The 22211-nt window shown below is 38.9% G+C and overlaps 3 protein-coding genes across 4 annotated transcripts; 2 read left to right on the top strand and 1 right to left on the bottom strand.

Annotated features, from left to right (window-relative positions):
* The first annotated feature begins 2360 nt into the window (after positions 1-2360).
* Positions 2361-7523, top strand: LOC103989945 (U-box domain-containing protein 3). 2 transcript variants are annotated; one of them, XM_009408913.3, is made up of 5 exons: positions 2361-2532; positions 3207-3481; positions 4877-4984; positions 5117-6967; positions 7152-7523. In XM_009408913.3, the coding sequence occupies exons 2-5, from the start codon at positions 3209-3211 to the stop codon at positions 7215-7217; spliced, it is 2298 nt and encodes a 765-aa protein (XP_009407188.2). In that variant the 5' UTR covers positions 2361-2532; positions 3207-3208; the 3' UTR covers positions 7218-7523. The 2 variants fall into 2 exon arrangements, with proteins under 2 accessions (XP_009407188.2, XP_018682345.2); XM_018826800.2 differs by having other exon boundaries at positions 3150-3481.
* A 1909-nt stretch (positions 7524-9432) lies between these two features.
* LOC135641702 (uncharacterized) lies at positions 9433-13858 on the bottom strand. Its single transcript, XM_065157342.1, has 3 exons — positions 13496-13858; positions 13304-13376; positions 9433-9793 (listed from the first exon to the last, which is right to left on the bottom strand). Exons 1-3 carry the CDS (start codon positions 13578-13580, stop codon positions 9733-9735), a joined length of 219 nt encoding a protein of 72 aa, XP_065013414.1. The 5' UTR covers positions 13581-13858; the 3' UTR covers positions 9433-9732.
* Positions 13859-17798: 3940 nt separating this feature from the next.
* LOC135640695 (E3 ubiquitin-protein ligase WAV3-like) lies at positions 17799-21242 on the top strand. The gene is made up of 2 exons (XM_065155389.1): positions 17799-18231; positions 19066-21242. The coding sequence occupies exons 1-2, from the start codon at positions 17995-17997 to the stop codon at positions 20947-20949; spliced, it is 2121 nt and encodes a 706-aa protein (XP_065011461.1). The 5' UTR covers positions 17799-17994; the 3' UTR covers positions 20950-21242.
* Positions 21243-22211: the final 969 nt, after the last annotated feature.

Raw genomic sequence — 22211 nt, 5'->3', positions numbered from 1 at the left:
GTTAATTTCATTTAGTGCAGCTGCACTGATGCATAGCGTAAATCTATCCATCACACCCCATCTCCTCTTGCGAGAACTGCATACATACAGCAGTAAAGATCGATGGATCACGCGGTAGATGGGAGCTGCACAGCTTACTAAAGCTGTGCACGAGACTCATGATAGATCGACAGGAACTAAAAGAAATCAGAAACAGGAGGGAGTTCGGGAGTGCCTTTTTGACCGGGAAGAGGAATTCTGTAGATGGGAAGAATGTCCCGTCCTCCTTTTCCAGGGTTTCTGGCCCCCCCCGTTCCTTCACTTATTTGATCTTTATACTGTTCTTTGGGGGGCCTGCATGCAGGCTTCCGGTCCTTTGAACCGGCGGGGAACAAGCAGAAAACATCACCTTCTCCACTGTCCTTTGTCTCATTTTTGCTCCTCAAACTTACTCTTGTTTCCGGAAGAGCAATATCCAAGCGTTTTCCAATATCTCTATCGAATTTGATAATAAGAGTTTTAGAATTCGATACCATTTTGTGGGGAAGGATGAGATGCGTTCCAAATATACCGGAAAAAAATCTTGATATCAACAATCAAAGGAATGAATTTATCGAAAATCGATAAAACAATTTTATGTGGTTTGGTGTTTCTTATTTGCTTAATAGAGAAAATTAAAATTTTCATCATGTAACATCAATTACAAATATCATTGAGTTAAATTTATTTTATACACTCTCTTATATAAATATTAATAAATTTCAGTTCAATAAGAACTATTATTTTTATTTTAAATTTTTAATCATAATCAACAGTCTAATCCATAAGTAGATTTTGAATCAGCATTATATAATGTTGGATGTATCTCTCTTATTTGAATCGAGGATATAATAATTTTCTTTGGATCTATCTTAATTGAAAAAAAAAATCTTTTTCTATAAACAATCTTTTTTCTTATTTTAAATTTATATTTTAAAAATACTTATCGATCAAAATAATTATCGAAAAATAGAATAAAAAAATATTCTCTTTATCGATCTTTGCTACTGAAATGAGACTGACTAATAAGGGACGACCATCTCGTTCCATCCTAGGGTTTAAAGGTTACTTTACATTTATAGCTTAAGCTTCGACGGCTGTGTCTGTGTTCATCTCGACCACAAGATTAACAGAACTCATCAGACATTAGTATACAGATTACGTTAGATTTAATCCCATTCCTTATCGATGAACATGGCACAGTGTTGGAAGCTTTAGGACCTGCGTTCACTCGCAAGAATACGAAGCTGACGCAGTACATTTCCGTCTCAGAGGTCGTGTGTGACGTAAGAAAGAATCCGCCGCCATGGTGTCATACTCTGTATTCTTCACTGGCAGAAGGTAATCCTCAATGGCGTCGTTTAGTTGGGGAGACGAACGTTTCTGGCTTGCTGCAAGGTACGACATCAAACGCTGTGCTGTCTTCACGTCGCGGTCAACGTCATGCTCCAATCTCCATCGCTTCGACCGTGGAAATAGACCGACACCCACAAGGAAGGAGAGAAGGAAGCGGACTTGTGCTTGCATTTCAACCCACAGAGATCCATCATCTATATGCTGAACGCCAACATTGCTCAACACAAATACGCATTAAATCATAGAAATAGTTAGTTACTCTAATAGTTTCCAAAAGAAAAAAAAAATCCAATTTGTTGGATGATGAATTGGTTTGGTTTGGGTTTTTTTTTTATGATTTAGTAAACCGGTTCAAGGGCTCTAAGTTTTCATATGTATTTACTTTTAAAAATTCCTTCACTAGCAATGACAAAACTTTTAATTTTTAAGTTTCCTATCAAAAACACCTAACTAGACGAACTGATTAAACCGGTTTGATGTTAAATCGAACCGCGCTCATAGTGTTTTTTTGATGAAAATTATAAAGGCCACTGACATAATTTTTTTTTTCGTTTTATCTTAAATTTAGATCTGAAAATTTTGAATATATTTTAGTATAAGATATTTATAATATTTTATTATGATAATATAATAATAATAAAATAACTAAGGACTTATAGTATTTTTCAACAAAGTTACAGTGTTTCTACTTCATTAATTAAAAACACTATATATATATGAAAAATATTATAAATTGATAAATACTATAATTCTATTTAAAAATATTATATTACTAAATTTTGATAGAGTTTTTAAAGGTATTTTGATTTTTTTTTTACAAAGAGAGGAAATTCTCTTTGAGAATTATAAATAAATGAAGTCACCCATTAAACAATAAGAAAAGATAGATTTTGACTAATTGAAGCGAGGTCAAATGACCAAGTAAGACCGCTGGATTGCAGTCAAATGAACACTACAGTGGTCTTGAGATCAAAAGGGCACACTATCTTCCCTTCTCTCTCTCTTTCTGGCATTTTGGTCTGTCGACAGGGGTTCATGGAAGGAGAGGGCTGCGTCGACGCAGGGGCATGTCACGAAATCAATAGCGTCGAAGTCGATTGATCTGAAGACCTGGATTTGTGCGTCGCAGTTCATAGTCCTCGACCCACACGAGCGGAGGTATGGTTGCTTTGCGATTCATACTTCTTGGTTGGGGATAATTTGGAGGGAAGCCGTGACCTGAAATTTGGGTTTTCCTCTTTTCCCTTCTTGTTGTTGAATGTGCTTGTCAAGATTCTTCTTTCTGTTGTTTCAATTCGAGCCCAACGTGACCTTAGACCAAAGTCGGCGGCTGCTCCTTTCTGGTGGAACTGTGGGGAAAGATTGCTGTTGGTAGTTCTTGTCAACCTATTCTGTTTCAACTCTTCATCTCGACTTGGTTCTGCAAAAGATTCAACTTTTAGGAGAAAGAGAGAACAGAAAATGAAAACAGGAAAATTGAGATAGATATACGATGCATGAGCTTAGACACCGCCATGGTAAATCTTAGCGTACCTTTATCTCCTCGGAGAGGTATTCATGTAGCATAGCATTTAGGCTTGTAAATTCTGTTCAATCTTTCGGTGAGGCTTTTAACACTACCTAATCAGACATAAAATTTATGTCTTAATTCTTCATTACAAAAGGAAGAATCAGTGCCTATGTTGTGCTCATAGTTTTCATCCAAGTTCTATGTAGTTCTTCCTTTTGACGCTCCCGTGACTCTTTGCTGTTGAGTTTTTTTTGTCTTTTTCCAGTTCTGTTTGTGAGTTGAGCTGTATTCATTATATGTTGTGTTTCCACTAAAACAATAGTAATGGATGGAGACGTCACTGGCGGACTCATCAACAGCATTTCTCGATTTATTCATCTGGTGGCTTGCCAGACAACAAAAAGTGCCTCTTTAAAGGACTTCAGAAAAATAGTTGGTATATTGAAGCTTTTGAGGCCTGTTGTAGATCAAGTATTTGATCCCGAATTGCCTTTTGATGAACATCTCATGAAAGAACTTGAGGAGCTAGATGTAGCTGTGAATGAAGCTAGAGAGCTAGTGGAGAAGGGACCCCAAAGAATGAGCAAGATATACACTGTAAGTGCCTTTTGTGTTCTATGTTTTTTTTTCTTTTTTTCTTCTAGTGTTGTTTGTTCGGTTTGTCTTTATCCATTTCCATCTCACCATTTTTCATCAATAATGATGCTGGTTATCCTTTTTGATCTGTTTGGTTGCTCAAATGCAATCTGCGTCTCATTTCGTGTTTTTTCTTAATTGATCTGTCGACTAATTTCAATAGTTCTTTAGGTTATATTTTCAGAGCTCTCTCCACAAAGATGCAATCTGTTGAGTGCATGAAACGTGTGGGCATGCTTATGACCTTGCTGGAGTTTAATTCACTCACTGATGGTGCCTTGTTAGTTGAATGCAATAGTAATGTTATAATGTGAGTTAGAATTATGAATTTTAGCTCCTCCAAGACCCCAACTCCTTATCGACTTGAGTTTGATTCTCTGTATGATACCTGCCATATCATCTTAACCATTAGAACGTGAGAAGTTTCTTAGATGAGGTCATGTCTGTCTTGAAACCTGGTCATGTTTACTACTAATCCATCAAACAATACTACTCTTCACAAACCACATGCAGACAACTGCAAAGTTCAAATAATGATGATTAAAGCATAAAACACCCTGACATAAACCTGTTGATGCATAGTTTTTCATGGTTCAAACTTTTCATCAATTGCAATAACAAATGGCAATGCCGTGTCACCTATAATCATTTGTCTGATGTGTGCAGAATGAATGACTGTAAGTCTTAAGTGTTATGTTGAGTCAACCTAAGGAGAACCTATGTTGTATATGCATAAGTGGTGTCCTGGTCACTTCCTCATGAAAACTAATACGTATTATATCTTATGGAATGTACGATGACTGTTTTCGACCTAAGGAGAAGCTATGTTGTATATGCATAAGTGGTGTCCTGGTCACTTCATGAAAACTTATACGTATATATCTTATGGAATGTAGAGATGACTGTTTAGAAAAATGAGAAATCATATTGCACGAAGAAAATTTATATGATTTGGTTTGTAAGCCGACATCCATGGCCGGACACTGAGATGATGCACACATCTGAAAGATGTGTTGTGCAAGAGTCTGTCACATGTCTAATTATATAAAACCCAGAATTCCATTAACTCGAGACTATTCAGATTACAAAGAGAATCTTAACAGGGTCTGATGCAACAATGGATCAACAAAATTGAATCTGGCCATATCAGCCCATGTTCCTTTTGCTACTGACATAGACCTCTTGATATTTTTGATAATTAGTTTGTTCCAAAATTGTCAGCACAGGTAGGTCAAACATAAGTATTCCTGAATTAATGCTTAGATTTGAATATATATACAACATCTCTGGGATAGTGATGTTGGCTACTGCCCATGTATCATGATCCTCATTCTTTGATATAGTGCTTATGTGCAGGTTTTACAAAGTGAACCCATCTTGTTGAAGGTCCAAAAGTCAGCACTAGAGATATGTCATTTCTCGAGTGCATTGCTACAGTCATCTTCGCTCTCAGCTCACATCCAGGTATTTGGTGTGCGACAGTCCGATCTTTTAGTATGGAGGCATCTTTTTTCAATCGCTAGGTCTTAACTCAAGTGATACCAATCTCTTGTACTCCAGGTAGTAAAAAGCTAATGTCTACAAATTATTTTCTAGAATTGCATTCAGGAGCTTCAATATGCGGAGCAGGACACAGTTTCAGAACTGATTGATCATGCTCTTAAAGATCTAAAGGCAAATATCATACCTAGCATTGAAGATCTCATAAAGATCATGGCTACTCTTTGCTTGACATCAAATCAAGAACTCCTGATGGAAAGTATAGCTCTTGAAAAGGAAAGAATGAAAGCTGAACTCAAATCAAAAGCAGAAGTTGTGGACCATATAAATCAGGTCATCGTGTTAGTCACACATATCTGCTATTGTATCGAGAAACTCGAACAATTTGGTGTTCTCAATGGGCATCCCGTTCCCTCGCATTTCCGCTGCCCTCTCTCTTTGCAACTTATGTTGGATCCAGTAATTGTGGCCTCAGGGCAAACATATGAAAGATCTTTTATACAGAAATGGCTGGACAGTGGCCTCAGAATTTGTCCGAGGACCCGTCAAACTCTTGCTTACATAAGTCTTATCCCCAATTACACGGTTAAGGTGCTTATTACAGATTGGTGCGAGGAAAACAAAATAAAGCTAGATGTTTCTGCTCAGTCCGGCAATGTCACAAATCCTTTTCTATCTTCTGCAGCTTTTGAAGACCACATGCATGGTGATGACCTTAAGCATTCAATGGGCAGACATTCAACCCACAAATCCTCTCTTGAAGGCCATGATCAGACTCAACATCACAAAACTAAGGTATCACCTAAACGTGATAAAAAAGATTGTTCCTATTCTACTGATCACCAAATGATGCCAAGTATGGTCAATATGGAAGCTGATGCTTTGGTTGGAAAAAGTGGTTGCCATAGTCACAATGAATCAATGTCAAGTGTCATTTCAAGCATCGGGATCATGAGTAAGTTTGAAGACAACACTTGTTTGGTAGGAGACACTACATATCCAGCTTGTTCTCCCTTCAATAAAGAGCTCAGTTCTTCTCCATGGTGTGGCCAGAACCAGCTTTTTGGCTCTGAAAATGGGCATGAAAAGAATGTCACAGGGAAATTCTTGCTTCACAGCTCAAATTTAGATGACCTTACCACTTCTCATCATGTCCAAAAATTAACTGATGGTCTAAAGAGTGAATCTCCTGAATTGCAAACAGCTGCTGCATCAGAGTTGAGACTTCTTGCAAAGCACAATATGGAAAACCGTGTCTTAATTGGGAAGTTTGGGGCTATTCCTCCATTAGTCTCCTTGTTGCATTCTATGGTAAAGAAAGTTCAAGAAAATGCAGTGACTGCTCTATTGAACTTGTCCATCAATGATGATAATAAAATTCTTATAGCAGAAGCAGGAGCTATTGGAGCACTTATGCACGTTCTAGATTCAGGTACTACAGAGGCCAAAGAGAATTCAGCAGCAGCTTTATTTACCCTTTCTGCCTTGGAAGAATATAAAGCAAAAATTGGTCGATCTGGTGCAGCCAAGGCATTAGTTCATCTTTTGGGATCTGGCAACCTTAGAGGAAGAAAGGACGCTGCTGCTGCTTTGTTTAACCTCTCAATCTTCCATGAAAACAAGGTGAGGATAGTTCAAGCGGGTGCAGTTAAATACCTCGTCGAGCTGATGGATCCAAGCTCAGGAATGGTTGACAAATCCGTGGCTCTTTTGGCTAATCTATCGACAATTCCTGAAGGACGCCTGGCGATTGTTCAAGAACGTGGTATACCACCTCTAGTAGAGATCGTCGAGACAGGGTCTGCGAGGGGAAGGGAAAATGCAGCATCGACTTTGTCACAACTGTGTCTGAATAGTCAGAAAATTTGCAGTCTAGTACTGCAAGAAGGTGTCGTGCCACCTCTCATTGCGCTTGCTCAATTTGGAACACCCAGGGCGAAGGAAAAGGTACGAAATCTGAGCTGCTTATTGTTGTCTTGTGTCTTTGGTTGAGTATTTTTCTTTGAAAGAAAAGATGTATGTCAAAATTATTACATTTCTTGGATGAGATCTTTGACCTCATTCTTCCATGATTTTTCAAATTCGTCATTGCAAAATGGAGTTTCAGGCTATGGCATATCCTGCTTTGCAGGCACAACAGATCCTAAGTCACTTGCGCAGTCAGCGCGAGGGGATCGGACGAAAAGCAAAATCTTGATACCTTTTTCTCAATGTCATGTTCTTGGAATCTATCTACACGAACTAGGATAAATTGGGCATTCATGTGAAATCTCCATTGTTATGGGATGGATGGATTATCCGTGTTTATTGTTGAAGCTAGCAAGCAGCGCTCTCCTTCAAACGAGATGATGATGTTGGAGGCAGTCCAAGAAGATGTGGAAGGTGCAATGCTTTTACTGTTTTCTTTTTGTTGTGTGGATTGTAAATGAAAATAGTATGAATATTGATGCACATACTCTCGGGTGTAATATCAACTCCAGCTTGTATTTTTGGACTTTTCACACGTCTCCTTCTTCGAGTAGTGCAAATATTCTCACATGTATATATATATACATGTGTATATATGTATATATATATATACATGTGTATATATGTATATATATATATGTGTATATATATATATATATATGTGTGTATATATATATATGTATATATACATACATACATACATATACACACATATATACATACATATACACACACATATATATATATATATACATATATATATATATATTGTGTGTGTATATATATATATACATATGAATGTATGTATATATATGTATATGTGTATGTATATATATGTATGTGTGTGTATATATATATGTATATATATTGTGTGTGTATATATATATGCATATGTGTGTGTACATAACATATACATAATTGTTCATTATTCTAATTCTAAATGCATGTTATTTAAATAATTTCTGAAAAATAAAAAGAGGAAGGAGTAATTATATAATTGTGTTGTTTATTATTTTAACTGAGAAATTTTAAATGGACCCAAAAATATGAAGATGGAGCATACTATAAAGAAGTATGAACAATGTATAAACATAACCTAATGAGAGAAAAAGAAAAACAGAACAAAGGAACCACCTCCATAGAGACCTAGGATTATTATTATTATTATTATTATTATTATTATTATTATTATTATTATTATTATTATTATTATTAAGGTGCAGTAGAAAAGTTTCAAAAAAAACAAGCTAAAATGTGAGAAAACAAGCTAATATTCTTCATTAAGAAACTGAAGAAATGAACAACTATCAATCCAGTCATGGTTAAACTTTGGATGCAGAATATATCATTCATCGATCTCTCTCTTGCATGGCGTCAATTTTTCAACGTGATCTCACAATTGACATATACCAAAACTAACATGGTGCTATTTTTTCTCACACACATTGATGCATCCCGAAATTGTGAACAAAGAAAACAAAAATATTTTCGTTGATATTATCTTCGTAAACCAAAGATTCATTACATCGAAACGACACAAGAAGCAAGCGAATAATAATAAGATTACAAATTAAAATAAATACTAAAGGTGCTCACTGGAAGGAAGGGATTGAAAATGGCTAGAATTCAATCTACAAACCTACTTGTTGTATGTCATGGTCGGGGTTCCCATAATTGGCCGGATCTGTCATTCCATCTGAGAGGACAGTCGGGTAGAATTAGGAAGTGGAGCATTAGAAGCGGCATTCCTCGGCAAGCACCACGTCTCCATCGATGAGAAGATGATGATTCGCCTCCCAGCCCACGTCGAAGGCCCCGCAGCGACGACTTTAGGCAAAGCCCTTATATGTGTATATGATCAAGTCATGCACGATCCAACCTGCTCGTTAATTAACTCTTCCATCATGGTGTGAAAATTGTATGTGTAATCCGTCGACCCCATTTCGCATTAACTTGTTCGATTGATCATAGTGATGACAGCAACGACAGCAACGCATGACCACGACGGTTCGCATCCCAATTGCCAACCTTGGGACGAAATAATTGGGCCAACTACTGGATCTATCAGACAGAATAATTGTGCCAACTACTTCAGTCCGACCACACTCATTAAGCAATGACCAGGAGTAGTAATTAAACCGATCAGCCAGCATGAAAGCAAAATGCTTTATTTCCATATGCAATCGGAATGGAAACATTTATATCAGAGTACGTCCGAAATTGATGATGTTGCATTCAAATTATGAGCAAAAAGAAAAAAAGAAATCTAATGTTTATTTTGCTTCGATGATAATGGAGAAGCTGATTTGTGCCGTTGGTCGTCATCTCCAAGTGGTGGAATCCCCACTTGCACATTCAACCTCTGCTTCGTCGAAAAACAACTTGGAAAAATAAACAGCATCCACATCTCTCGAGCAATTTGAATATATCTGAACAAAGAGATGTACAACTAATGATAAATGGTCATAATTTTTGGATTCTAATCTGGTCCAGTTTCTTGATCCAAAGAAACTGAAGCTTAGTTACTTGGTACAATAACTGAAGCACTATTTCTCACTTAAATGATTCCAAACAGGAACAAAGAAAACAACAATTTATTGTAGAAACAAATGGCATCAAACTAAACCTCCCAATGGAATTTACTATACAGATGTCTAAGACTTAAACAACTGCCGTCATCCAGGATGAACGACGAGAACATCACATAAATTAAATCCGTCATCCTCTTTCCCCATTAGTTGCCATTAGGAAGGTATTTTTCCTTCAGCTACAGAGTTGTAAGCATTGAGCTTCGGCTTAAGAAAGCTGAAAAAGAGAATAACACATCAGAAAGCATTTTGTTCCAGTGTTAAGAAACACGACTAACAAGAATGACGAGAACGAAGCAACTTGGAAATGCAAGTAGATGTACAAAAGAAAGAAGAAACAATAACATCCAAAATAAACATAATTTCACCCACAATAGGTCACGAGATTGCAAAGTTGCAATTGCAAACCATCATTTGGTTATCACAAAAGAGACACAAGCCGGTGGGACATGATGGAGGATCCAAGATACAATTTACAATGATAGTGCAGAGTACAGAAAAGCCCAAAATAATTTCCTTAGAGAATCAAATCAAATGTTCTCCTGTTTTCGCTTGCTATTCTATGAATGTTTTATTTTTCTACAACAGAATTTATGTTTCCTCAGTCAATACTTGTAGCATCCTAATAGTTGAAACTATGTATGCACGCAACCATCACAATAATTCCTTCTGTAACAAGCTAGTTTAGTGGTCATAATTGCTACATCTCTATAAAATCAATCAGAAATACACTACAAAGTTGGTGAAGATTTCCTTGTATCATACAGTATCATCTTGTATAATTTTTAAGACACCTTTCAAGAATAGAAATATGCTTCCTTGTAACGAGATTAAATAATTAACAAAATTAGACCGGCAATAAGGCCCTATTATTTGGCAGCCTTTCTTTTCAGGCATCTTCACTCCTGTGTTGACTTGATAAAAGTTTGCTGCCATTTAACAATTGATAGCAAGAACCTGCTTAAAGAGGATTACTGCCCCAAAGTAATAAACCACAGAATGAGATCAGATCATGACGATGACGATTATGCAAACGACAAAGATGAGCATGTCATAGCTTTAATGTCGAGTAAAGTGGACTGAAGATGTAGATCAGATCTCTCATGTATGTAATAACTTCACTGATCATGTGAAGTGACATCAGATGAACTCAAGCGAACAGCCCTATAAGGTTTGTTAACTCGCGCCTATCATCCTTCACATCTCCACCAAGATAAGTTCAAGTTCAGGGTATTCATGCTCTCCACTTTGTAGCAACCTTACTGGATACTTCAATTTTAGGTTGTTTGCAGTGTTTGACATTGAACAACTTGAACTTAGGGACTTAAAGACTATTCATAATCAACTGATCTTAACAAAACAGGATGTTATTCGGCATCATGCATGAACATGAAACCGTTGTAAAAATTTCTTAAAGCCATACATAGCTTCCACAGACGATTAAGTGATTTTGAAGATCAATTCTTCCATCGAAAACCCAAAGAACAAACAAATAAAAAAAAATTACAATCACATGCATATGTCCACATGTCATTTTTATGAATTTTTATATGACAGGTTGTAAGAGACACCTGGAGATCTGACAGAATGACACTCATGCTTCAAGACCAAGAAATATATATCCTTTTGTGAATATATTGTTTGTTGATATATCTGAAGCAGCACATCCAAGCATCTACTAGAGCTCATGCGAAATAATTTCTTTTCAGAAAAACAGACACAGAACCACTACTTTAATAATGTTAGCTTAATAGTTAAACATTATCTGAAACTGAAAGATAGGAAGGACATTGCATGACATGACTTCCATGCATGATCATTATAGTATTAAAAAATTAATGAGTTTTTAAATTTTCTTTGAAAATCAACCATGAACTCTTTCACCTTCTTTTTCTGACATATTTGCAGCTCATTGATAAAACATCCTTTATCAACCCAAAAATAACAAATTTAGTTAACCATTATATATCTTTGGTGAAATTTAGTACCTTTACGCATCCATCATTTTACATTGCATCCTAAAATGAGGAAATTCAAGTTGATTGCTATTATGTAGTTTCAGTTACAGCATTTCTTTCAGCAGCAAAACACTAGCCCTTAGATTTATCCTCCTGTGGACCTAGTTCGCTTTGTTACATAATGATTGAGCAATCGGTATTTTAAAGAACAAGCAGAATACAACTCTCTTCCGCTGTTATTAATTATGAATGACTGTTGAGCCCAGAGTCTCTCCTGTCTATCTGTACTCATCAAACATGCAACACTTTTTCCAATTGGTCATAATAAGTTGTAACAGAATCGATGTCAAAATGATTTAATGGTATGACACTGAGATAAATCTTCTTGGTTTACATTCTTTTTGTTGTCGTACCCAAGCCCAGACAAAAGAGAAGGCAAAAAATGCTGTCTACTGATATTTCACCCATATTACATGATACATACTGGTCCAAGCAAAGATCAGTTGCATGTAGATCGCCTAATTTCAGGTGAGATAAGTTTAAACCCTGGAATTAGTTAAAACTCCAAGATTTTTCTTGGCTCCGGCCAAACTAGGATCAGTAATAACCATATCAGCAAATATTGGGTCAACCGATTTTGGATCCTATCGAGATGCCCGGCTATGAACAGTCTCACCAAGCACCAATTATGAACCTCAGCACTTGATACTGCTCAGTATATCATTTATTTTTATTTTTTATATTATTTTATCCAGCGAGATCAGGTGGCATAGGCCAGTATACAGTATCTCAGTATCATACTGGATTAATAGGTAATTGAAACCTTGGAATTAACCAAAATCGATTGGACAACCACCAAAATTACAATTCTAGCATATCAATCAACAGTTGTTGACAGCTAGACTTATCCAAGTGTCCTTTTTTTAAGTGAAAAAGAGTTATTTTCATGGTTTATCCTCTTGCCTCCTCATTTTATACCTTTTTTCCCAATCAGTACTTGCAATAAACCTGATCATATTGACATAAAGTACTGATCGATAAATGAACCATGCTAAAACTCGAAAAGGAAACGTGTGAGGAGGATTGCGTTAGACATCTCAAAAAGCCTACAAAAAGCTGAGTCCGATTAAATGTGAACTTAAATAGACTGACACCAAACATTTGAACATGACTGCTTTGGTGATATTTGTTAAATGGCATTAGTAAAAGTATGATTGTTGGCGAGACACTTCTAAACTAATTATGAAAAAGAAAATACATAGTATGAACTTGACATGTTAAGCTCAGTTTCTTAAGCAGCATGAGACTTGGTGGTCCCAAATTTTGTGATGCAAAATTCAAGTAATCTAGCTCTTTGTAACTCCTCTATAGTCGATTAAATTTTCAGAAGCACTCAAGAATAATAACGCCCTAAGAAGTCTACATATAAATGAGACCAGAATCTTGACAATGTTTTCCAGTACTGGTACCAAGCCAAGAAATTATGTAGAAAAAGTTCCAGGTACTGTATGCATTAGCAGGCTTCGTAGCAAAAGAAATTGCAACTTGGAGATTTGTTTCTCACCAAAGAAGCGGCATGTATAAACCTTTTTTTTATTTTCGATATACCCTTCTAGAACTAGAGGTCTTTTTTTTTTCTGGCATGGCGAATGTATATCTCAATGATACAATCACGGAAACATCTTTGGCATTTTTTTTATAACCAATTCAATTAAGGAACAAATTTCCATGGATCATATTTACAGCGGAGGGGGGGAACATCGAGGTACCTGTCGTAGAACTCGGTGGCGGATTTGGATCCATTGTAGAAGATGAACCAGAGCAAGACAAGAATCAAGATATCTAAACCCCGAGAGCTAAAGCAACCCATCAACAATCAACAAAGAAATCACGATCGATAAAGTAATATATGGAAAAGAATCGGTGGATGAGGCCGCAGCGAATAAATCGGGAAAGGATACTGAAAAGGTAGCGCTCCCACCAATCGAGCATGTAGAGACCCATGGTGACGTTGTAGAGGTGGATTTTCCGGCTGATCCAATTCATCCTTCCTCTTGGCTTTCCCCTCCGCCCACACCCCAACGCCGCAGCCGCGTCCTCTTGTTCTCGCCGCTCTCAGCCCCTCGTCCCTAATCCGCCGTTGCCGATCTCGATCGGATCCGTCACCGTATGGTGGATTGAAGAATAGCGAACGAGGAAGGGGCAGCAAGTTGGTGGTGGTGGTGGTGGTTAGGTCAGAAGCAGATCGAAATGATGATGACGACGACGACCGCGGACGCCTCCTGCACAGAAGCAGAGCGTGTGATGTGAGATCCAACCCGTGAGTCACCCGCAGGATGTAGTTAACGTCTCGGCCGAGTTAATTACAGTTTACGATTATTATTATTATTATTATTATTATTATTATTATTATTATTATTATTATTATCTCGACGAGTTAATTGCAGTTTACGATTATTATTATTATTATTATTATATTATAATATTATTATTATTAAAATTGTAGGGTAATTATCATAAAGAAGCCCTCTTTTTATTATTATTATTATTTTCCGAGAGACGCCCACCTTTTTGGTTTTTCTAAAAATTGTCCCCAAAATTTATATGATACCAAAACTACCCCTGCATCAATACCTTGTGGATCGATCCAAAACGCCCCATAAATTGGTTGCCTCCCCCCTTTAGTTCGATTTAACGTTTACATCCCTCCGTCTTCTCTCCCTTGTCTTCTGAAACATGGGACTTCGTTTTTTTGCACCCCTTAGCTCTCCCAATTAGCTGGTTTTACATGATTTCTCGAGCCTATCTTCCCCTGTTGGCGATTTCCACATCAATCGCCCCCCTCAAGGCCTAATCTCTTGTTGCCTCTTCTCGTGCCATAAACCTAATTGTTTCCTTGCCTCTCTTATCATGGGGTGTGTGTCGTCGACTCTTTATTACCATTTTGCTCTCATATTATTTTTTCTCTTTTCACTCTTGTATCTTGTTTTTTCTCTTCTCGTGTCCTAAACTTTAAATCTGAAACTCTCTCGTGTTGTTTTCTCTTTTATTGTACCTTAAACTATAAATTTTTGTTAGTTGTTTCCTCTCCTCTGGGATTGTAAACTCTAAACTTCTGTTGTTTGTTTTCTTTCTTCTCACGTCGTAGTTCTTATCGACTCTATTTTTTTCCCTCACTTTGCTCAAAGAAACTAGAACATTTACATTCAATAATTATTTGAAGATAGATATTTCTCTTATCCTGTGAGGGTTTAGTTTTCCTCTATCATAGGTTGTAGAATATTCGTCGATCTTCTCTTGTGAGGGTTTAGTATAGGGTACGAGTGGAGAGGAAACAATAAGATATGAGAGTTCAGGATTTAGGCAGCAAGAGGAGAGAAAATAAGATGAAAGATAAACAGTGAAAAAGAGTCGATGACACATGCCTCTTTAGAGAAATAGAGAGAAGAAAGGAAATATGCAAGTTTAAGGTGCGAGTTTAGAGCTTATGGATGATTAGTGTGAAAACAATTGATGAGAGAAAAAGTTCTCAAAATTACATGAAACCAATAAAAGGGTGTACTATTGAAAATGAACGAACACAAAATTATTAATCGTGTGCTTCAAAATATTATAAGGTAAAAGAAAAGATGAAGGGTCGATCAAACTAACGGGAGCGAACTAGTCTATAGGATGAAATAGTACCCCGAGACTAATCCAATGATAATTTTGGATCATTGAAATTAGAGGGTACCATTCGAAAAAAGTTAAAATATAGGATGCCTTTAAGAAAATAAAAATAAAAATGAAGGTTTTTTTAGAGAAATTACCTAAAAAATATAAAATAAAATAATTTATTTATTTGAGATAAAATATTTTTTATATTTTTATAAAATATAAAAATATAACACAAAATAAAAACTATTAAAGGGATGGTTGGCTTAAACTTTCATTCATTGACAGTCAAACCCCACTTAAAAAAAATATATTTTTTAATTAAATTCCTAATCACGATGAGAAAAAACATGTATACCAATCGCTGACACACGTCCATCCGACAGATCGGGCAACGTACGAAATACTCATCCCTTGCTTTGGCATCCCTATATTCTCTACATTATTATGCTTGTTAAATACGGGATCAAAGACGTCATGATATCATCCTATGCTCATTATGTTATGGTAACAACAACACCTTCTTATTTGTGTAATCTTTACTTATTGCGAGCCCACTTTATCTATTTATGTTGCGTTCTTCAATGTCTTTTCAATCGCTCGTGGTGATTCTTCAATCACTCCTCCAATGCTTCTCTCTCTCATAAGAAGCTCATTTTGGCCATAAAGAAGAGGATGATGGCCTTCTTTTCCTTCTTCTTCAATCACTCCTCCAATGTTTTATCTCTCATGAGAAGCTCATGTTCGTCGTAATGAAGAGGAAGGCCTTCTGGTGCACCCAATTCAATGGTTGGACGTAGTTTGCACGACTCATACGTAAATTCTATCTATCACGGAGTTGATACCTTAGCATTATGCGGTTAACACCTTGAGTAGCATGCGATTGACACTCCATCGTATGTTTAGTAGTTTAGAGTCATGTCGATTAATTTCTCAACATCGTACGATCGAAACGATGTCACGATTTTTACGTGTATTTCGAATTCAACATAATATGATTCCAAGAAGAATAAGAGAGGCATATAATCATCCTCGATGTTTATATGCATATTGAAGCATAATAATCTTGAAATCATATTATAAAAATCTTGTTTATTTTTTGAGGTTTAACATCTTCCGTAACAAAAGAGAATTTGATACTTTCCGAACCCTAACCAGAGATAAATACAAAATAAAATTTTGGTTAATTCCGAGCAGACATCGCAAGCGGATAATCAAAATATGGGTTACTGCCTTTCTATTTTTAATATTTTTACATTTAATTAATGTAATAAAAAAAGATACGTAGGTTCGACAAACGACATGTCAAACAAATAAAGTGTCACATCATAAGCTGAATAATAATATTTCCTTTCATCAACCTCATAAAAATATTTAATTCTACAGTATCTGTTCCACCATGTGACGATGCATACAAAACGAACGAGTCACTTCTTGGCTCGTTGCCGGAAAACTGGGTTCATGTTCTCGAGCATTCGTCCGCCGGCGAAGACTTCTCCTATATGTCGACGTCACCCACTCACACTTTTTATTTTATTTTTATTCTTCTTAATTCCTCCTCTTTCAACCTATTTTACTAGTTTGCCCTTCTCCCGTTCCCCTCAAATCTCATTATATTTCCGGCCACGAACACTACGAGTCTTCGACACCGCAAGTTTTTTCCACGTCTTTACCCACCGTCATGTTGCTTTCGAGCATCGATGTATCTGCATATCGACTTGGTCATATTGGGTTAGGAGTGCATGATGCCAATCATTTAATCGTCTTCCCCTTATCTGATGTCACGCGAGAGAGACCCCTCGATCCGATCCACAGACACAGGGGATCTCTCTCTCTCTCTCTCTCTCTCTTTTCAAACATGATTAATTCGCAGGGCCCCACTGCTTTGCCGAAGCATCCATCGACTCCATCCTTGTTGCGGGACCCGCCTCGAGTCACAGTAGCCAATTCAATGAGGCAAACAAATTAGTTGGCAGCGCAAGTGGCAGTGGTGGTGGTGGTGGTGGTGGTACGTAGTAGGCACGCACCCATCGAAGCGTAGGGATCGATGACTCGTGCGTCGCCCCTTCTTTGGTTGTTTCTTTCCTGCTCTCGCCATCGCGTGCGTGGAGATCCAGTTGTGCAGCCCCCATTGGTCCGTGAAGTGGGCTCCATGTCGATCGACGCGATGGTTAATGGCCCAGTTTAATACCCTCTACTGACTGACCCAGGATGATGGCTCGACAGTGACATCATGCGAAGAGTAAAATTGGCCCTGTGGCCCACCATGGTCCTCTCACACCACCAAGAGTTACCCGCGAAACAAATACGAGGGCAACAAAAAAAATAAATACATCAGTCACAATAATTAAATACCAAGATTTATAAATAGATTTATATTGTTTTAAAAAGACATCAGTTTATAGATTCTATAAACAGTCTTTATGTATAATATTTCAGAAATTATAAGAAATAGGGTTATTTTTAAGAAATATAAAAGATCACATCTTAGAGAAAAAAAAGGGGGGATTTTTCCGAAAATTCGTCCAGATAATTATAGCATTTTCAATTTAACGAATGAATAATCGGGTCGCTGCTGTCATCTGCTTCCCCTAAAAGTCTCTCTGTCATAACCACCGCCAGCTTGTGTGTGTGTGTGCTTGTTATGGCGGCAGGCGCATAAGATCTCTTTTTCTTCTTCTTCCAGCGGAACCCTCGGCTCCGTAGCCCCCCGATCCCGGAGCTCGATCTCTCTGTTGATCCACTTTTCCCCGCCTCTTCTCTTGCCGGCCTCGAAAAAAATATTGAAGGAAAGAAGAATAAAAAGATGGTGGGAAGCGGGTGGAGGAAAGCCAAGCTCGCCCTGGGGGGCTTAAACCTCTGCCTCTACTCCTCCGAGGCCGTCGATGGCAGCGGTGACGCCAGCCCCCCTGACAGGCGGGACGACGACGCTTCGCTGGAGACGGAGTTCTCGGATCTCGGAGCCCCGGCGCTCAACGCTCCTAGCCTGTCGTCCTCCAGCCTCTGGGCGCGGGCGTCCAGATCTGGCAGCGGATCCTCCAAAGTAAGATTCCATTGTACTTATCACCTTCGAATCGGTCGGTCAACCGATCGACGGACGCATTAAGTTAGGCCTCGAATTCCTCTTTGATTTACATGGGACTTGCGATTTTTGGGGTCTGGCGAGTGCCTGAGGTTTGCTCTGCCCGCAAATGAAGCTCTACATAATTCCCTTGTGGTATTCAACTCTGGATCTGTTTAGGAGCCATCTGCTCATCCATTCGGTTGCTGTAGCTTATTTCCCCTTTTTTCCCTCTCTTATATACAATCCGAAGAGCGTCACGATTCATTGGCCAAAAATTTTTCCCTTGGCTTCAGTTCATCCTTTTAGATCCATGCCCTGGTTTTCTCTGTAGCAAGCATCACAGATTAAAGACCAACGTAAAAGGGTAAGAGCATAAACATCGTATGATCTAATTAGTGATAATCTTGTGCTTGTCCAGCCCCTCTTCTTTCTTCCGACCTTTAATATCGCATTCAACATTGGCGATTTTGCAGTTGTTTCCCTAAGTCATTTGTTAATCCAGTACGCTTGCTTTAATGGTACCATATTGGGAATTAGGCTAAAGCAATTTGATGTTTTCTTCTATATGAAATTGCTAACTCATTTGTTATTCCAGTATGCTTTCTTTAATGGTACATATTGAATTTGATGTTTTCTTCTATATGAAATTGCTTGTGTTGTGTTTCCCCTATTTGTCCATTTGTGTTTCCTTTTTCTTGTTCTTATTCTTATGCAATTTCTACACTAAAGATAAGTTTCTTCCCTTTGTCCTCTGTAGCAACATAATGTTTACATGCTTCATGAAAGCTAATAACCTTACTTGTATATCCATAGAGGACATGTGCTATTTGTCTGGCGACCATGAAACCAGGGCAAGGTCATGCCCTCTTCACTGCAGAATGCTCCCATAGCTTCCATTTCCGCTGCATTGCCTCAAATGTGAAGTTCGGCAACCATGTTTGTCCAGTTTGTAGAGCTAAATGGAAGGAGGTTCCCTTCCAAGGTCCTTCCTTTGCTGAGTCCTCTCATGTAAGATCTAGAATTAACCCAGTGATTTGGCCCCATCACGGGGGTCACATGAACATTCGGCGCCAGAACTCTGTGCCCCCGTTGCGTAGCTCAGAGCGTAGCGTCTTCGATGATGATGAGTCGCTGGGCTCCCCATCCAAGGTTTCTGGAGTTCCCCCGCATGGATGTGCCAAGATGGTGGAGATAAGCACATACCCGGAGTATCCAGCCATTTCGCAGTCAGCTTCTACGGAGAACTTTACCGTTCTGATTCATCTCAAGGCACCTCTTGTTCCCAGAACACAGAATCCCGGCAAAGATGTCCATGGAGATGCCCAAGTTCCCAGAAGCTATCGAGCTCCAGTTGACCTGGTCACGGTGCTTGATGTCAGTGGTAGCATGTCGGGCACGAAGCTTGCACTTCTGAAGCAGGCTATGGGGTTTGTGATCCAAAACCTCGGTCCGTCGGACCGTCTTTCAGTGATCACTTTCTCCTCTACAGCACGAAGGCTGTTTCCTCTCCGCCGGATGTCGGAGTCTGGCCGCCAGGAGGCCTTGCAGGCGGTCAATTTGCTGACAACAAGTGGCGGAACAAATATAGCAGAGGGACTCAGGAAGGGTGCCAAAGTGATTGAAGATCGCAAGGAGAAGAATCCCGTCTGCAGCATCATTCTCCTCTCCGATGGGCAGGACACCTACATATTTACTCCCACCATTCGCAACGGACAAGCGACGGAACCAGACTACCGATCACTTGTGCCGTCCTCCATTCGAGACGGAAGTGCGCATCACGTGCCCGTTCATGTATTTGGCTTTGGCTCCGACCATGACTCCGCATCGATGCATTCCATCTCCGAGACCTCTGGCGGGACATTCTCATTCATCGAGGCTGAGGGTGCAATCCAAGATGCATTCGCACAGTGTATCGGAGGTCTTCTTAGTGTGGTGGTGCAAGAAATGCAGGTGAGGCTGGAATGCTTGCACCCTGATGTGCACCTTCGATGTATAAAATCAGGCAGATATCCCAGTAGGGTTGCAGATGATGGACGCAGTGGGACCGTAGCCGCCGGGGACATGTACGCAGATGAAGAGAGGGACTATCTGGTTTCAGTCAATGTTCCTGCCGCCGACGTCGACACTCCATTGCTCAAGGTTAGCTGTGCCTACGGAGACCCTGTTACGAAGGAGGTAATGCGTCCGGAAGCTGTACAAGTAAAGATCCCTAGGCCAGTGTTGGTGGTGTCACAAACGATGTCGCTCGAGGTGGACCGTCAAAGGAACCGGCTCCAAGCTGCAGAGGCCATGGTGGAAGCAAGGGCAGCTGCCGAACGTGGTGAACTATCGGAGGCTGTTTCTGTGCTGGAGGATTGCCGGAAAAGAATTGTAGAGTCCGAGGCTGGGAAATCAGGTGACCGGTTGTGCGTAAGCCTGGACGCAGAGCTGAAAGAGATGCAGGAGAGGATGGTGAGCCAGCAAAGATATGAGGCAACTGGTCGGGCATACGTTCTGTCAGGGTTGAGCTCACACTTGTGCCAGAGAGCAACTACACGTGGGGACATGACAGAAAGTGGCAGCTTTGTTCAATCCTATCAGACGCCTTCCATGGTTGACATGCTGCAGAGGTCCCAAACATTTAGTCCTGCCACTCGGCGTTCAAATCCGAAGATGCGACACACAAGGTCATTCCCAGCCGGGCCAAAACCGAGATAGTTGGTTTCCAATTACTTGTGGAAACAGATGGATCTGTCCTGCTATTTGTACTCGGTGTCCTATTTTCTCCTGTTCTTCAGTGACGAGGGAAGATTGGGTGGGATACATTGAAGAAAGAGGAGAGAGGGAGATGATCCGGAGGATTTTAAATTGGTGCTGGAGTTATTGTTTTATTGCAAATGAATAAGTTGGGATGGTTAACAAGAGCAGGAATTGGGCTATATGTGTGTGTGTATATGTAAGAAAAAGATTGTACTAATAATTATCTGGAACAATGTTTCGCTTTGTCCGCAGAGTTGACGTCCTGAGCTTCTCTTCTTCGTAATCCGCTGTGATTCAATGTGATGCAAAACTTACGAGTGCTCTCCAGAGGAGCCTGCAATTGATGTTTGTCTACTGTTGCTTGCTCTTTCGCCATCTTAATATGATTCCAAATGGAACCACCTTTGTGTTCGTCCTTCCAATTGGTTTCATGATCTTGGCAGGTTTTTGTTCTCTCGTTGGTCTGTTAATTGATTGGGCCAGAATCAGGCTGATGCACGATGGAAGCGTGTCCTCAAAATTGGTTGCTCTAAACACCGTAAAATTGGACCAGGATCGTTAGATTTGTAAGCATATAAAAAATCTATCATCGTGCAACTGTTATAAAAAAAATTTGACTCATATATATTAACATTAATTTTTTCTAAACATATATATTAGCTGACTTATTCAAGTCTTATTTATCTTTTTTAACCGAGGAAGAAGAAAATTAAGAATAAACTATTTTAGGAAAGACTCATCTATATTTATATTGGTTGACAACTTTACGAGTACCCTATAGGGCCAATTGGTGTGTGCGTCATCGTGCAAAACTTCTATCACAATGCCTAAAGGTGTTGCACGTTGTCCACTAATGAAACTTCGACCACTTACACCGCCCTCAATGTTGTTGCGATGTAGTCCATCGACCTCTTCAATATAGTGATGGTCACGATCAAAGTGTTGAGTGTACCCTCAAACACATGGGCCACAGTAATTTTCTTTTTGGGTGTTACCTTTGTGAGTATCATCAATAGCATTAGCCTTTATTGTAAATCATAACGGGCCATCACCCTTCGTAATGTTGTAGCTAACGGTAAGCTACTAACTACAACCCATTAATCAAAATCGAGTAGCACGCTTTCATCCGTGTGAACAAGAAACCTTCACCGCTCATAAGCAAGAAACTAAGACGGACAAGATAAACTAAATAGATTGGAACACCCTTCACAAGCAAACGA

The sequence above is a fragment of the Musa acuminata genome, chromosome BXJ3-6 (assembly GCF_036884655.1).
Source record: "Musa acuminata AAA Group cultivar baxijiao chromosome BXJ3-6, Cavendish_Baxijiao_AAA, whole genome shotgun sequence".
Taxonomy (NCBI): domain Eukaryota; kingdom Viridiplantae; phylum Streptophyta; class Magnoliopsida; order Zingiberales; family Musaceae; genus Musa; species Musa acuminata.
This window is presented reverse-complemented; position numbering and strand designations above follow the sequence as displayed.

Bases quoted from the DNA above. Each gene is read 5' to 3' on its own strand.
- LOC103989945 (XM_009408913.3), top strand. From the start codon at position 3,209: ATGGATGGAGACGTCACTGGCGGACTCATCAACAGCATTTCTCGATTT. The intron at 3,482-4,876 runs GTAAGTGCCTTT...GCTTATGTGCAG, and splicing joins GAATGAGCAAGATATACACT to GTTTTACAAAGTGAACCCAT. The intron at 6,968-7,151 runs GTACGAAATCTG...CCTGCTTTGCAG, and splicing joins CACCCAGGGCGAAGGAAAAG to GCACAACAGATCCTAAGTCA.
- LOC135641702 (XM_065157342.1), bottom strand. From the start codon at position 13,580: ATGAATTGGATCAGCCGGAAAATCCACCTCTACAACGTCACCATGGGT. The intron at 13,377-13,495 runs GTATCCTTTCCC...CTCGGGGTTTAG, and splicing joins GTGGGAGCGCTACCTTTTCA to ATATCTTGATTCTTGTCTTG. The intron at 9,794-13,303 runs GTACCTCGATGT...TCTCTTTTTCAG, and splicing joins GCCACCGAGTTCTACGACAG to CTTTCTTAAGCCGAAGCTCA.
- LOC135640695 (XM_065155389.1), top strand. From the start codon at position 17,995: ATGGTGGGAAGCGGGTGGAGGAAAGCCAAGCTCGCCCTGGGGGGCTTA. The intron at 18,232-19,065 runs GTAAGATTCCAT...GTATATCCATAG, and splicing joins CTGGCAGCGGATCCTCCAAA to AGGACATGTGCTATTTGTCT.